A 17,550-nucleotide genomic window follows, 5' to 3' on the forward strand; every position below is an offset into this window, starting at 1 on the left:
ATTTGCCACAGTCATTGGCAAATGCATTCTAAATACAGAAAACTGCTATATAAAATCCTACGGGAGCCTGATGACACAATGAAACTAAACTTTGCCTGGAGTAAGGGAACACAAATATCCATCTTTATGTCAATTTTTAAAATGACTGCTCCTGAAATAACCTTGCAAGGACATTTTAATTCAACTGCACCACAGAGTATGAAATCATAACATCACTGAAATGAAAGTAAATATCTACAGGTTAGTACAGATCTCCTATGGTCATTAAGTTTTTTAGCATTATTTATAGACTTCTGCAGAAAACTTCAAGCCAGACCATAAGAAACCGTAAGGGTCACTTCTGCATATAGGACAATTTAGAATGCAGAATTCCCATATGATAAAATAAGAAATTACCAATGAGGTTAAAACTGGCTGCGATGTTTATATTACATTAGGTAAAGTATTACCTTCACATGGAACCACAAAAGAAATGCTAAATAACACTATCATCTAATGTCTAGTAGGATGCAAGCACATTTCAAGCTCTTAAGACATACATGATTACCGTGAATGAAAAAAAAAGTCTCTTCAAATTCTTAAATTAAAACTTTAAGTCATATTATTACTGGAAAAAAATTGTTTTCCTGCTAGGTCAAAAAGTCCAAAGCTCAGTGCCTCCGGTATACTGGTGTAGGGCTTAGAACTTTTTTTTTTCATTTTTTAAAGAAAAACTAAGCTTCTTGAGCAGTTTGCTATAAATAAATACATATTCAGCTCAGAAGAAAAACATTTTCCAATAAAAACTGTTTTCCAATAAAAACTTTCCAGCACAAAAACTGTTGAGGAAGCGCTAGTTATATTTGATGTTTTTATTTTACCAAGAAGAAAACATCCTCGGAGCAGATACTTAGGGTTCAATCCAGCAGCCAGTCACTCCTGGAAACTCCAATCCTTTTCTGACACATTCAGACATAGTTTGCAATTGTAGGGAAGAAGAAAATTCAGCACAGCAAATACTAATCCTAAAATCTTTAAGTCCTGGAAAGCATCATAAAAATATTTTGCTTAAAATGTTATCTAGAATTTTTTTTTATAAGTAATAAACCAAGCTTCTTCGTCAATTCAATCTAGAACAATCACCATTATTATCATTATTACCACATTTCTCTTGAAGCACTGAATATTATATTAGAAACACTTTGTTAGGGAAGGACACGGTGTCAGTATAACGGAACACAGTAGTTCCTGAGCACTACGGCACCCTATTTTTGACAAAAATGGGTTCCTCAAGGGTACTAGAAAGTTTTAAGAGAGGATGCTAAACAAATTGGTTTATTTTTAGCATTATAAAGTCCCTCAACCTCACAGGTTTCACCTGAGCACTGTACTAATGCAGTCACATGGATTCTGAACTTCAGCATGAAGAAGCAAAAATTTTTCTCCAAAACAGACTGGGTAAACTGACTAGTATTTTTTTATTTACTATTCTGTCTCCAAATAAGTATGAAGGAAAAGACAAGGTCAATGAATACAGAAGGAAGATTTGGTTATAGCCTTCAAATACATAGAAGGCATGTTGCAAGAAGGAATGATATGCAACAATTATTTACACTATTACAGTATTTTTATGTGGCTATGTTACATTTATGGCTATGTGCTTGGAATGTAAAGCATTCCCATAATTGTCAACTGGAAAATCTGACTTAACATATTTATCCTACCCCCAACTGCGGAAACACAACAATTTTTACCTTGCTCAAAACCCTGCCTTGGTGTCTGCTGCAGACAGACTTAATCTAGAGCTGTGTCATATTGTGGGGCACTCGCATACTGTGCTGCTTTGGGTATTACTGTTTCATGCGGCTTAGAATTTGCTACCGTTTTGCTTTTTTGCCTTACAATACACAAGAATTGCCGTCAGTTTCAATCAGTAATATGTATTTTAGTTTAAACAAATAAATGTTGATTTGTGCTACAATACAGTATTTTATTTTCCAAGAGCTGGAATTGATGGGAACAATGAAAGAATAATTAAGTTATTTATTTAATTCTTACCTGAGAAGAGTATGTGTGACCATCTGATCCACAAACAGGATTGGTATAAACTACCGGACACTGCTTGCAGTTTGATGAAATAGGACCACCCCTCCACTGTTTATGGCCTAAACCAGCCTCTTTCATACTGTAAGTAAACAAAAAGTATGTAATTCTGATAAGCAGTAGTAAAAATACAACACATTCAGGGTATTTTAATAAGCCTTTACAAAAAGTAAGCCATACATAATTTCAATCATTAATAATTTCAATTTTCTTCTAAGTAAAGGGCTGCCACAGTCTTTCACATACAGTCGTTTACCTTTATACCCTACTGTAGCAATACATGATACCTGCATATTATTTCACTTTCTTAGTAGAAGATGATGATGAAGATGATGCTTTGGTGACTTTTACACTTAATGATCAGTGAAAGATGTCTGACTTGTGTAGTATTTACTTTTTTGTTGTTATTAAACAGTATGAATGGAGCTGTTTTATTAATACTGGTGTTTTAGAAGTTAACGTTTAAGTACTAGAAAATTACATCATAAATACTACAGAAACAAGTAGGTGGCCCTTCAGAGTACTGTTTGCCCCACTTTGACCACAGCTTTTCACAGCTTACATATCTTAAAATTCAGACTCTAGCAACCAATGCAAAGTTCAAAGGAAAAAAAAAGAAGGTGCACTGGAGCACGGAACTGATCTGCTTTATCTATTAATGGCTTTCATATAAATAAGAAAATAGAAGAATAATGCATGATTTTTATACTGTGTTTTCTGCTTGGGATCTTACTGAGATATCTAAAACTGATTATGCTTATAATACAGCAATGACTTTTCAGGACATATTCAAGCAGTAAATGTTCAAATTTAAAAAAAAACACCTCGAATAAAATCCTTTCTAATGGAGCAGAACTCGTTGAGCTTGGATCACCTACAGATAAACAAGAACTATTTTACTAATTAGTCATGAAATGCTGTTTGAGAAGAACTTGACTGGAGTAATACAAAGAAGTGAAATGAAGAGAAAATAAACTCCTCATCCTTTGTTTTTAGGGTGTTCACAGTACAAGGCTAAAGCACACACTTAACAGTAAACTGGTGATGATCAAAACCAAAAACATTGCCAAGCTATGCTAATGTTTCTGTGCTGTTCATAATTTGGGCTCTAAATGTGGCCTTTAAGAAGAAAAAAAAAATAAATCATGTCAGCTAGAAGTTTACATTCAGATGTTGTTGTGTGGCGAAATTTTGAACTGTGCAGAGTTTTTTACAGTGTAAACAGGAACCCGAAATTTTGTACACAGAAATTATCAGTTACTTCTTAAAAAACAGTAACAGCTTCAAGTACATGTAGCATAATGAGTGGGGCTTATGTCCACCAGGAAGTTTAAAGAAAAAGGAAAAAATTGAAACCTATCACCCTAATTAATAATAAACAACAGTCCTTTCTGCTGAGTTGCATCATTTAAACACTTAGAACAGACCATTTTATTTCTATTATAGCAAAGAAAAGCAAAGTTGAACTGTATCTCTGTACATGTATAATATATAGTAATAACCTAACTATTGCTGCTCCTCTCACTTGTCTGACAGTTTTCCAGACATCCACATGAGCTCAACATAATTAGATTTTTAGATGGCTTCTCTTACTTCTTATTACTTTTATAGCTCCCAGTTTTCCAGAAGTGCCCCAGTAGCCTGAGGTTACTGGCAGGACCAAGGTCCCAGCTACCAACCTGATGCAATTTCTGTTTATCTGAAATACAGTAACTCCAAACCACTGCATAAATCAATTGCAAAAGTTCCAGATATCAACAGGGAGAACACCACTTATGGCAAAAATCAGAAACTAGAAGCAGGATTTGTAAGACACACAGGGACTGTTGGGTGTAGATGCCTAAAACATATCAAAGAAAGGACCAGTGGTGACTAAAGGCCGCCAAAAGCATATGTGCACGCTTGTACATGCCCTCAACAAGAAAAGACACAAGAAAAAAAAAACAGAAAGGAAGGAAAAGAGAATCATGTGTCTCAGAAGTACAACAAGGAAGGTGGACAGCAGAACAAGCTCAGTAGATGGAAATCACAGGTCTGTGACAGCCAGTGGAGAGGTATGAAGAAAATGGAAAATATTTTATCCAGCCAGATAGATTACCTTCTCCTCAACTAACCTCTGCTTTGTTAGCCTTTTAAATGCAGAATGTTCCAGGGCACCCATTTACATTGAAGAGAGTCAAGTTTCCTATTACACAAAACTCACCTGAGACCAGCAGATCACTCTTATCAAAATCTAATAACTTTCCTGTAATATCTGTAATTTTTTTAAACTTGGAATGGAAGGTATAATTATAAATAAATTATAAATAATGATACCTTGAATGTATCAGTCCAGAGACACCTGGTCATGGAAATTCTTTGTATGGGCATCTGCTCAGAAACTTTAGTATGATGATGTGGAAACTAGACTCTGCATTATTAGAACTATTGAACAACTATTTCTTGCTTGTCAGTCACTGAGACGACAGGCAAATATGAAAAATCAATTAAAAACATTTTTAATACTAGTTATGGTAGACACATACATTTCATAAAATATATTAACAATGTCCTTTAATTATGTACACATTTCTACTCACCATTCTTAACTACATCATATTTGTTCCTGTTGACTAATTTTGTGACCAGGTGTTATGTTTATTTTCATTAAAGCTAGGCAATGAGCATACATACTCTTCTATGATTCTATGCCATGGAAATAACTGAAAAACTATTGTGATGATATAAATCATGTTGAATTAAAATCAGTGGTGTATGTTGCCAACATCATGAAATAATACACAGAAAGTCTGCTCAACTACAATATAATTTGTTATAATTTACTTGAAATATGCAGCTAAAGCAATGCATTTTTAAATTTTAAAATGTTCGGGAAAAAATAGTAAACAAAGAAATCAATTACTTGACTATTAAGAAATCACTTCTATCTTGCTCGTATTTATTACTTTCGATTCTATATGCAAGACCACCCATACCACTACAACTTGCAGTTACTAAAATTCTGCCATTAAATTTTTTACCAGGTGGGCTTAAACCACAACACCACTGCAATCACTAAAAATGTTTTTGGGTTTGTTAGTATTTTGTCACAATAAATATATGATGCCACATAAAAGTCAACCTCTTCCACTGAAAAGTCTTAATTTCCTGAAAAGGGCTTTGGGATCTGCCTAATAAAGATCTATTAGTGCATGCACAAGCTCCACCTTATGTGATACTTGTTGACACCTAAAGTGTAAAATTAAGTATATGGGTTTAATTTACCAGCAACACTTGTGAGTGCATTAATTTGCATACACCAAATTGTACATATGATTTCAGACTGCATATGGAACTGCAAGCCTAGAAACATAATTAGCCAATCTGCCCAATTATTCTAGCCTATGTACCTGTTTGCATACATAAAACTTACCTTCCTGTGTACACAGTGATTTGTCTGCAAATACTTTGAGAACGCCTGAAGTAACCATTGAAAATTTAGCTGCAAGCAACTCTTAAGCAACGTGACTTACGTAATGACATCTATAAAATGCATGAGTGCCCAATTCACTTGGAAAAATTACATTGCATAGCTAGATATGAGAATCTTCAAACACAGGTCTTCAAATGCCAACTGATGGAAACAAATTTGAATTACTAAACCTCCAATTTTTCAAAGGACTCCTCCAACTCTTGTCCGATAGCTACGTTTGCATTTTTTAGAGATTTCAGAATTATTCCAATTTAAAGACTGCCTGATTATGTTTTGCCATGGCCTCTGGGGGACACAACTGGGCTCTGTCAGATTAATGTAATCTGAAAAAAAAACCCACTTATATTACAAAATCCAGTTTGGTTTCATTAGAGTTGAATGGATTTACTTGAAAAGTTACCTTATCATGTTAAAGCATCCTGGAAGAAAATGATAGCTGTCAATATATTGTTGAAATGTTTCTTTCAAATGTCAAAACAAACCAAGACATTACTGCCTGTCTCTGTGTATGTCTATATTAGCCTTGCTTCATTATTTTGCACAACTCCTAACAAATACTAGAGAAATCACTCTTTAGAAACCAACAATAATTGAATAAACCTAAGCCAAAAACAACCAAAGGCTAATAAAGTTACTGTTGGAATCAAAAAATATTTTAGCAACTTTAAATTAACAGTAGTGGCAAGACATTTGCATTTCTTGATGAACCACCATAATGCTTAGCAGGTGCATGTGAGATTATATTAATTCAGCTATTATTTTTCCCCAGCATCTTCACCCAACCTTAGGTTAGAAAATTGAGTATCATCTATCATTTTTGTCATGAGCTCTAAGCATCAGAGTATTATTTCAGAATATTTCTTTCTGTGCATGTAGGAAGAAAATGCTATTTACTCAACTACACAGGAAAAGGAAAACAAGATATCTTAAGAATACAAGTTCTTACTACCTCCTTCCACCTACATATATTATTAAAAAGATAAGTCTACGCTTTAAGGTACTTTTTTGCCTTGTTGTCACATAGCTCCATTATTTTCATCACTGTTCTGCCTACTTTGTCAGGTGAAAGAAACCACTACATTATTCTAAATGCATATATATATATATATATATATATATTAAACCAAATTCTAAACAAAACAGCCATATCTATTAAAAACAAAACAACAAACAAACAAACAAAAAAAAGCAACCCACCAAACAAAACCAAAAAACACCCCACCACAAAACAAACAACAGCTTCAAGTAATGCTGAATCCTGCTGAAATTTCCTGGAATAATATTTACTTCACTTTTATTGAGTGACATTAGGAAGTAGAGTATTTTAACAAGACAGAAAAAGAAAGAATGCACAGCAACACACAAATCATAGAATGGTTCGGATTGGAAAGGACCTTAAAGATGATCTAGTAATAACAACCCTGCCATGGGCAGGGTCACCTTCCACTACACCAGGCTGCTCAAAGCCCCATCCAACCTGGCCTTGAAGACTGCCAAAGATGGGGCACCCACAACTTTTGGGCAACCTGTGCCAGTGTCTCACCATCCTCACAGTAAGCTTCTTCCTAATATCTAATCTAAATCTTCCCTTTTTCAGTTTAAAGCTATTCCCCCTTGTCCTATCACTACATGCCCTTGTGAAAAAGTCCCTCACCGGCTTTCTTGTACGTTCCCTTTAGGTACTGGAAACTGCTATAAGGTCTTTCCAGAGCCTTCGCCTCTCCAACCTGACAAGTCCAACTCTCAGCTTGTCTGGCCTTTGTGGCCCTCCCCTGGACTCGCTCCAACAGGTCAACATCCTTCTTATGTTGGGGGCCAGAGCTGAACACAGTTCTCCAGGTGGGGTCTCACAAGAGCGGAGCAGAGTGGAAGAATCACCTCCCTTGACCTGCTGGTCACATTTCTCTTGATGCAGCCCTGTACCCAGTTGGCTTTCTGGGCTGCAAGAGCACACTGTCAGCTCATGTTAAGTTTCTCATCAACGAACACCCCCAAGTCCTTCTCCTCAGGGCTGTTATCTATTCTCCACCCAGCCTCTATTTGTGCTTAGGATTTCCCTGACCCACATGCAGGATGGAGGAAGGAGGTAGTAGGACCTTGGAGTACCACCGTATCCAGTGAGTGGTCCATCCATCAAACCCATGCTTCTTCAATTTAAAGACAAGGATGTCATACAAGACAGTGTCAAATGTATTGCTTAAGTCCAGGTAGATGACATCAGTCAATCTTGCCTTAGCCACCAACACCATAGTCATGTTGTAGAAAGTCACCAAATTTGTCAAGAACCATTTGCCCTTAGGGAAGCCATGCTGGATGGAGAATGGATTGAGAGCAGCCCTGTGGAGAAGGACTTAGGGGTGCTGGTTGACAAGAAACTGGAACACGAGCTGGCAGTGTGAGCTCACAACCCAGAAACCCAACTGTATGCTGGACTGCATCAAAAGGATGCACGGCAGAACTAATGATCTTAAGGTCCTTTCTAAACCTAACCATTCTACGATTTTATACTTTTAGGTTGCATGTATTCTGCTCATACATTGTAAAAATTGTTTAAACAAAGTGGTCCAAAGAGGGAAGATTAAAACTATAGGTCCAGAAGTAAAGAACACATTAGAAGAAGACCTTGGATGATGCAGGCATTTTTGCATGGCAGAGCAATTCACCTATCACAGGAATTCTGATTTGGCTCTTCAGCATACCTTTATGGGCCTCCAACATGAGATATGAAGAATTCTATAATGCATAGAACCAACACTACCTCTAGAAGACAGTTAAAATATGCATTGATCTCTAGATTATTCATACATTTTCCAGTTCTTTTAATGTTGGCAATTTTGTTACACCTGTACTGTCTTTCAACAAAGCAATAGGATTTTTTTTTTTACAGTAAAGGGTCTTATTTCCGTAGAGGCTATTTTCTATGCAGGCATCCGTCCAACATCACATGAATGTACAAAAAGTCCGAATCACTGCGCCATCTAGAGGCTACACTGAGAAATCCTTTCATCACTAACGATCATTACCTAGCAAAGATCAGTACTTAACAGATATTTGCAACATAAGAAGATAACCCCTTCCCAGCATAGCCTGGGATACAAGTTAACTTCCTACAGGCTTCAAAGCTGACATCATCAAATGCAAATGTCATGTTTTTTAACTTCTACAGTACAATGGCAGTGAATTTTCATTGAACAAAGTTAAGATACAACATTTTTAATTTGTCAGTTGTGCGTAGGTTAGAATTTAAAGATTGTTGAGAAAATCTTGGTCCTGTTGAATTTGGTAAGAAAACTTCCATTGCCTTTCGGTGGGCCATAGTTTTAGCCTGTTGCATCAGGCTCCACATATCACAACTACCATTCAGGATGCTACGCTTCTATAGCAACAACAGAATGATCCCTAAAGATTATAGAAGTCTTTTGGACTAATTCAGCAGTATTTTAGACATAGACCTTGAATAACAAAATAACATATAACTCTGCCAATGAACACAACCACTACATCTGCATTAGCAAACAGGTACCACAGGATTACGCATACAGAGTGAAACATCAGGTGCTGAGACGCTAAAGACCATGCTTTTGGGGGAAAGTGGTGATGGACTGCTTTTCTGTTTAGTTTGTTAACTTTGACCTCATTCTTGTCTGGCATGCTGGCATGCATTAGGTAGGACCCTGGAACACCTTTTATGTTTTTTCATTGGAAATTTCATACACCCTGAGAGCCATTCCACTATTAAAACCAAAGCAACCTAAGTGAGATGATCAGATTTTCCTACAGTAGCACAGTCCCAATTGAACCAAATCATTAATGTAGACACACAGGGGGTTTTGCTCCCCTTTTTTAAGCTTCAGTTTTTTCCTTTCCTTCCTTTTTTTTTTTTTTGAGGAAAACCAAAATTTCTTTTTAAAAGAACATTACATTACTCTCTTTATTAGCTTCACTGCACCCCAATCAACCTATCCAGAAAGAAGAGCTCATTTTAACACAGAATACCAGGAAAATTACCCCTATTCTTTCACTATTTTTTGTTTTTAACTAGAACAACAATTTGCCAAGTTCGTCTTTGTAAATTACAGCATCATTGTCAAAACCGTCTTCCTTCTAAGAGCCAAACTGCCCTCCTCACAACAGAAAAACCACCACCTGATAATTTGAGCCAGCATGTACTACATTCTCATCCCTTACTTTTTCTCCAGGCTCCACAGAGACTGAATAAACATCTGTAAAACTATAAAGGAAGAAAAAGTTGGATGGCAGGCACACAGAAACATATTAAGACCCAACGCACACATCCATCCACATGCAACAACAATTCCTACAGATTACATAAACAAACCATGGCCTTCACACTTGTTTTCTCCCTTTTCATGATGAAAACTATTTCTTCACCAAGTTCCCAGGGGCAGATGCGGTCAAAAGGGCTACAGCAATGTAATTTAGAAAAACCCCATTACCCTCAGAAGTAAAATGAAACTGCAGGAATACAAGTTGCTAAAGAATCATAGGCTTTGAATCCAGACTATGCAATATCCACACAATCTTTTTCAGATACCTCATAAAACAATACAAAATGTAATCTAACAGTTACTTGCTTATCCTGAATTGTTAGTTCTGCGCAGAACAGATTAATACAATGATCTGGGTTGACACCTACTTTAGCAATAATGATAAAAACCTGCTGGGTGTAACAGCCATAAGTTATCACAGCAAACAATTTCTGACAAAATACATCATAAAATGATACAGCAAAGCTGAGGCCACATAATAGTAGGAACAACTACTATTAGAAGTTTTCAAGGATTACTGTTTTCAGAAACTGTACAGAACATGAAAAGACCCTTGTACATGAAAGAAGTTTACTATGATCAAAACTCTGTGTATACTCAATATGCAAAGCAAAATGTTACTCAAAGGCTGGCATTTTTTTGACTCTCCAGTGCAACATTTTGAAGGATATATTTTGTAGCTATGTAAAGGTAAAGAAAAGAAAATCATGCAGGGAAAGAACAGTGAAGTTACAGAAAAAGGTATTTCAATTATTTGAAATTATATGAATACTTACTGTCATTTAAATGATAAAGATGCTTTCTCTGCTAGTTATTATTTTCACATATTGTAGATGGTGAAAAATCACCTTGGTAATACTGACTTAATTTTTAAGCTTATCAACTCAGCTACTATTTTTCCTAATTCCCATTGGTTAGATGACTTTTGCCATTTCATAAAAATATTAACCTAAGCATGACAACTTTCCTTTCAGTGAATATACGCATTCTAACTCACCGAAACAGGCAGTGAGAAGCCCAGCATCTCCTAATTTTCATAATAATTTAAGTGCTATTTTTAGAAAATGGCTTTATATTTTTCATCTGTAAAATCTTAAAACTTCCATGATATCTCCATGATAACAATCAATGGTTAAAGCTTCCACAAGCACTACAGAAACTGACAGAAATAAAGTTAAGCAAGTTTGAATAGCTCCAGTGACTACATGGAATGCTCACAATTTTCACCGATTTTGGAACTGAGGCCTCAAATTATTTTGTACATATTTTAGTTGTTATAATGTACAGACAAAATTAAAAAATAAAATTGAGATTCATACATACAGACATCCCACTTTGGTAAAGCAATAATGTACTATTTCAGAAAGATTTTTAATAGAGAATGTTCACTTATAAACTTCACCTTTTCATGACTTACCAAGATATGCAAATGTATTTAATGAGTGCTTTCTATGTTAATCTAAGTGCTCAACCTTGCTGCAAATGCAATTTTATAATCATTTCACTTAGAGTTATCACCTTTTCTGAAAAATGCTTTCATTTTATAAAGCCAAAAGAATTATTAAGCAGCTCTCAAACCCATCATTTTTTATTTGGCCAAGACAGAACATTACATAGATTTTGTGTCAGCCTTGCAGTTTACCTCTTTAAATATAAACATGTACACTAGTGATTAGTGTTACTGACGGAAAAAAACTCAACAAAGACATCAATTTCTGTTCCAAAAGAAAGCAGAAATTCTTCAACATTGTTTCTGATACAGATAACACGGAAGTGCAAATAATTTCCTTTTTGTTTTACTTATTATTTAATAAAGCAGTATACTACTTTTTTTTTTCCTGAAGACATAAACCAGTCCTCTTCAGTCAATGAAGATAATGTTAAGAACTAGATATAATAACCAGAAAAATGTGTCAAGTCTTACATTCTTAACAGTTTGTTTAGCAGGAATCTAAAAGGCCCTAATAAAAAGCAAAGTGCACTCATCATTTAAATGCTGGTTCTATGTATCAGTATGTTTTGTATTAGCAAAACTGCAGGGTTGTGTATTGATTTAATTTTTTTAATGCTTACATGTCTATTATTGACAAAGAATTCAAAGTTATCATTTCAGAGGCTGTTTTGCATATTACGATGCTTTTGTTACCTGCATTTGATAGCCTGATTACAGACACGGTTCTCATCAGAAAGCATTTTAATGCCTATAAGTCATAAAAACTCAGAGAAGAAGAGTAACTGAAACATAAAAAAGTAAATTAAAAATAAATGAAAATAAATGAAATTAGTCAAATAACTAGGAATCACTTCTACAGTCCAAAGAAGACAAAAAGTGACAATATTTTGATTACTATTACAATGGTCACTCCTACAAGATTTACTACTCTATTTTGAGTATAAATACAGAAAAATTTGCACTAGAAAATAGCTGGTTCAAAACACTGGCTGCTAAAAAAAATTTCTTTCTATTATAAAGGTAGATTGATATTCCACTCATCTCATTCAGAGCCCTGCTGACAGAGTGATTCTCACACAATCTTTTTCACTGCTTTGCAAGTACAAGTTGCACTCTTGTGGCCCATACTCCTAGCTCATTCTTCCCTCACACTGGATCAATCACAGTGTCTACTTGACAATGAAGACACAAAATAAGGTAGTACATTTATAAGCATCAGAATATATATTTCAAAATCTGAAAGAAGGATTTCCATTTTCCCCTTTTATTATCATCATCAAACATGTCTGCTGTGCCAATCACTTGAATTTGAGAGTCAGCATGCAACCTAAAACTTTTATTTCTTTGAATACTTAAAAGGTTATTTGCATTCTTCAAAACTTTATATTCAGCTCTTCAGGTAGGTAGAAAATATCAGTTCAACATCAATTTCAAAAGAACATGCTTTTCTTCCTTCTGAATAGTAAGTACAGAAGAAACATTTCTGCAAAGTAATTGATATATTATTGGAGTTAAAATAATGCATAGCATGAACATTTAGGCTTTTCATTTTTTTCCGTACTTGCTCATTTTTTTCCAAAATCTCATCTGTTTGTGTACTTTTTATAAACTATCCATTTCATGTAGTAAAAAAAAAAATTCTCATCTACAAGGAAGGTATTCTCATATTCCTATACCAATGCTAAAATTACTTAAGGTGACAGTGCATTCTCATGAACAGTATTTGTAACATTCTGGAAAACACATCACCTTCCCAGCAATGACATAAAATACTGAAATGATGCAATTCCCCTCAGGAGAAAAAACAAACCAAAACCCACAAACCAAACCAATAATCAAAAAACAACCCAAAATCCAAACCACACCAACCAAAAGCCCTTTTCACACTTCCTTATATATTCATATAATGTTTCTGATCAAATATTCTTACTCTCGAAAAATCCCATAGTATCCTCTATTCATCTTCCTCCAAAGATTTCAGCACTGCTTGGCAGCTCTAATACCTTCATGTCTTTTTCTTATGGGTTAAATAAAGGGATTTCTTTTTTTCTCCCAGAAAGGTTACTTCCTCTCTCCCTCAAGAAAGCTTCTTTGGATTTTTGTCCATTTATGTCATTACCCTAAGGCAGATGTTGCAGAATCTGTTTCCTCTGTTCTATGATAACACAGAATACACAATACAAGTATAAAATTCAGCTTTACATTTAAATGAAGTGACAGTGATAGAATTTTTACAATTTCTTCTGTATGAAAATTCATTTTTTCAGTTTTATGTACACTACACATAAACTACATATTCAAAAAATCAAGTTTTCTTAATGAGTCTTTTCCTGTCAATATTTATGAAATTGTTATTAACACAGACTATTCTTTGATGTGTGTCCCCCCTACAGAGCAATGATTGAAAAGCTCTCAACTAAAGTTTTTTGTAAGTGCTGATGTGATTTTACCATATATTACATATAAAACTTTAACAAGTTTAAAAATGAGATTGCAAAGTCAAAGCAGATATTATTTGAGATGGCCTACTGACAGCAACATGATCTTAGACCTACTTTATTTTCAGATCATGAAATGAAGAAGAGTCTCAGATCACCATTCTATGATTCTGTCATTGTATTTAAGCAAAGTGGCAAAATTCAGAACTAGAAGAAACAGACTTGTTAAGCGTCACACATTAGTCTGACAGACAGCAAGAGAATGAATTAGTAACCATGTAACAGCAGCAAAGACCTGGTGAAATAATGTTTTAGCTTTCTCTCAGGATTTTCATTTCACATTTGTTATTTATCTCAGACAAATATATTTGCCATTCTTGGCTTTACAGGGTCAGCCCAACCTGTTTAAAAACCTCCAATTTCATCTGTACTAAATCAAAGTGATTTCTTTCAGCTTGAAGTAGGTTTGGGTAGGGAGAAGAGGAGGGTTTTTTTGTTGTTTCTTTTTTTACTGAGCAAATATAATTCAGGAATTGTGCCACATGTCAGAGTGGTTACTCATACTTTCCTACAATGTTGTGATACCAAGGATGAGACACAGCAACATTCCCTGTACAGAGCAAGCACAAGGGGGGAAAAAAATGGTACGACATTATTTAAAGAAGACTACTTCACATCTGACTAAATTGCTACCAATTCTACTATCAGCACTTGCTTTATAACAAGAACAGGCTTCACACATAACACATTAAGAGACTTGTATATTACAAAGTTAGAAGAAGTTACCCTCAGACTTTCTAATACAGATTCCTCTCTGAAATCTTAACACATCTATGCTACTTCGAGGAGCATGTTAAAAAAGATTCTGTATAAATACTCAAGCAGCAGTTGCACAGCCTTCTTTCTCTTTCTACTGCAAATACAAATATGTATGATTTTTCTGCTGTCTTTTATGATAAGGTATGTTTTCAGCTATTCTTGTGGATCTTTCCTGAATACTCTTTACCTCTCAATATTCTTCCTGAATTATAGGCATTCAAATGACACAGTACTGTGGGAACCGTTCCAGTAGAATAGCTACAGACACTACAACTGCTCTATACCTAATTCAAGATTGCAATGACCATATCTATATAGACAGTCCACAGAGGCTGCAAGATCATTCAAAGGACCTTGGGACATTACATTCCAAATGCATTCAGGATCTGGACTACATCCTGTTCCATATTAATAATTTTATCCTTATGCTGTGTACTGACTGTAAGGCATGGAATAATAGAAAGCACATTCACACGTATCTCTTAAACCACACTTTGTCATCTAGGGCTGGAGGCTGACTACTGCATCCTCCCACTATCTAGCAATCTTTAAGGTCATAGCCAACTCAATGCTGTCTGTAGCACTTTAAATACTGCTTAGACTATAACATGGTTATTATGCCAGTCCTGCGATTCCTCACATTCTCCACTGCGGAGGTGGAAGAGAGGGAAATAATGCACAAATGCCTTCTCTTGAGTAGCACCTCTAAAACACCCAGGCATCACTACAAGACTGTATTAGTACAACTCCTCTTCATGGTATTACTATAGATTTTTACTAATGCTCCCAAATCCCTAACTCATCCCAATTATGTATTTGGCATTATCATTTAGGATCCAAATGTCACAGTTCACTTTTATTTCAATAGTTCTTCAACACTTTTAAATGTGGTGCTTTATCCCCGATAGTGCATGCTTCTTTCTTATCTTCACGATTTGATACACATACACCAAAATATATGTTAATATGTATGGAGATAAACATACATGGATGCACATATACTGCAAATCCACTCCACCTCTATGGTCTTGAGTTCTTAGTGTACAGCTCATAATTTTTGCAATTATCAGCAGAACACACTATCTCTGTTTACACACCTTGCTCAAATGAAAAATCACTGATTTATAATGTGCAAAGCAAAAGCTGACTCTTCCTTATCAGATCCCAGGTTTAGCTGACAAAACCATCACACTACAGAGAAAAAGAAAACAAAAAGTGCTGCTGATATTAATGGGCGCAGCTTGTAAAAGCTCTTCCTGTTTCCTTGACAGAAACTATAAAAAAAAAAAAATTCTTCAGTGGCCTTTTCCTGCCCCCCCTCCATAAAGAGAAAAGGAAGCATTTGTTTCCATAATTGTTCAACTGGCAAATTGATCTGCCCCACTACTTATCTTTGAATGTTTTACTGGATTGATGTGGTTTCATATGTTTTATTGTTTTTAATTATATCAGCTTTAGTTTTAGCACTTCAACAGAAAAAGAGTATGGCACAATCTAACTTCTGGAAGTATCCTAAAATCAGCACTGAATTTAAACCAAACTTCTATTGCATTCACTATGGCTACTAATGTTCTTCTCTTTTTGCACCTTATTTATATCGACGATAGTTCCACCATCATCGTCTTTTCTCACATCAACTGAGACATGGGAAGAAAAACAGAGAATAATCAACTCTTCAGAGGGCAAAAATTACCTGAAATTGTTTTCTAACACCACATACAGCAGTCTATTTCAAGCTTACTACCATTTTCTTTTCTTTTTTTTTTTTTTTTTTTTTATAATGGATATGCAACACAGAACTATTTTGAGCCAAAACTGTAAAATTCAAGGAGAGGCATAAGGAAGTATCTGCATCTCCAGATTGTATTTAGCAAATCCAAGATCCTCACTGCACCTGTGAGGAATGACGAGCCACTGTTACAAAGAATACATCCAGAGTATTCACGTTCAGGGGGCTGAGAATCCCTTAATTGCTCCTTCAGAGTCTCCGTAGCACAGAACCTTGCAGCCATTCATCTTAATAAATGTTCTTTGCTCTACATCACAGCTCTACAGTGAGCATTACCTGCCACCCTCTGACCCTCCCTCCCCACCAACCCCCTCCCAAAGCTTTAGCTTTCATTCTACACTAAACTACATCAGTGTGACCTCCCATCACCTGATAGCTCAACTTCTTAAACCTGCCAGTTTTAATTTATTGTTCTCTACACCTCCAGAAGTACCATACCTGTTTTGCTTAAAAAGTTAAAATGTTTTTTACATTAATCTGATACATTATAGGTACTGTGTAATATAATTCTATCTGCTCTGAACACCTGTTTAAATCAAAAAACTTTGAAATTAGCTCATTCTAGTCTAAATCAAGAACAGTTCTGCTAAACAAGAAAATGACATAATAGATAGAACCAAGCCTCTTTATTTACTATCTACTCCCTTGTGCTAAGGAGCAATACAAGGGCATGTAGTGACAGGACAAGTAGGAATGACTTTAAACTGACAGAAGGGAGATTTAGAAACTTCTTCCCTATATCTAATCTAAAATTACAGCCAAAATGCATTATCTCCCTAAAATTATTTCAAAAGCATTGCAATATCATGCCTGTAGTGTCCTGGGTTCAGCAGTAGCAGTCATGTTTTTTCCTTTGTGTTAACTGGTGCAGTGCTGTGTTTTGACTTCTAGTTTGAGAACAGCGTTGGTGAAGCCGATGTTGTCGGTTGTTGCTAAGTGATGTTTACCCTGACCAAGGATTCTGTGAGGCTCATGCTCTGCCAGGGAGGAGGGGAAGCTGTGAGGAAGCAGAGACGGGGCGCCTGACCCGGGCTAGCTGGGGAGGTATTCCATACCACAGCACATCATGCCCGGGGTGGGGGGTAACTGGGAGTTACCCGGAAGGACAGGAGCTTCCGGGTGGAACTCGTTTTCTTGGCCGGTGGTATCGTATACTCTTCCCTTGTTATTTTCCCTTATCATTGTTTTAGCTGATAGTAGCGGTGGTG

The 17,550-nt window shown here is 35.7% G+C and overlaps 1 protein-coding gene across 2 annotated transcripts in view; it reads right to left on the reverse strand.

The window, feature by feature from the left end:
* Positions 1-17,550, reverse strand: part of SPOCK3 (SPARC (osteonectin), cwcv and kazal like domains proteoglycan 3) — a 187,032-nt gene that overhangs the window by 65,158 nt on the left and 104,324 nt on the right. For both annotated transcript variants that reach the window (XM_057419064.1, XM_057419063.1), the window contains exon 5: positions 2,038-2,164. In XM_057419064.1, coding sequence (XP_057275047.1) covers positions 2,038-2,164 — 127 coding nt within the window. The remainder of the gene's footprint in view (positions 1-2,037; positions 2,165-17,550) is intronic.

This window comes from Pezoporus wallicus, unplaced genomic scaffold (genome assembly GCF_028554395.1).
Source record: "Pezoporus wallicus isolate ANWC-B61680 ecotype Strahan unplaced genomic scaffold, APGP_CSIRO_Pwel_v1 contig_2384, whole genome shotgun sequence".
Classification (NCBI taxonomy): Eukaryota; Metazoa; Chordata; class Aves; order Psittaciformes; family Psittacidae; genus Pezoporus; species Pezoporus wallicus.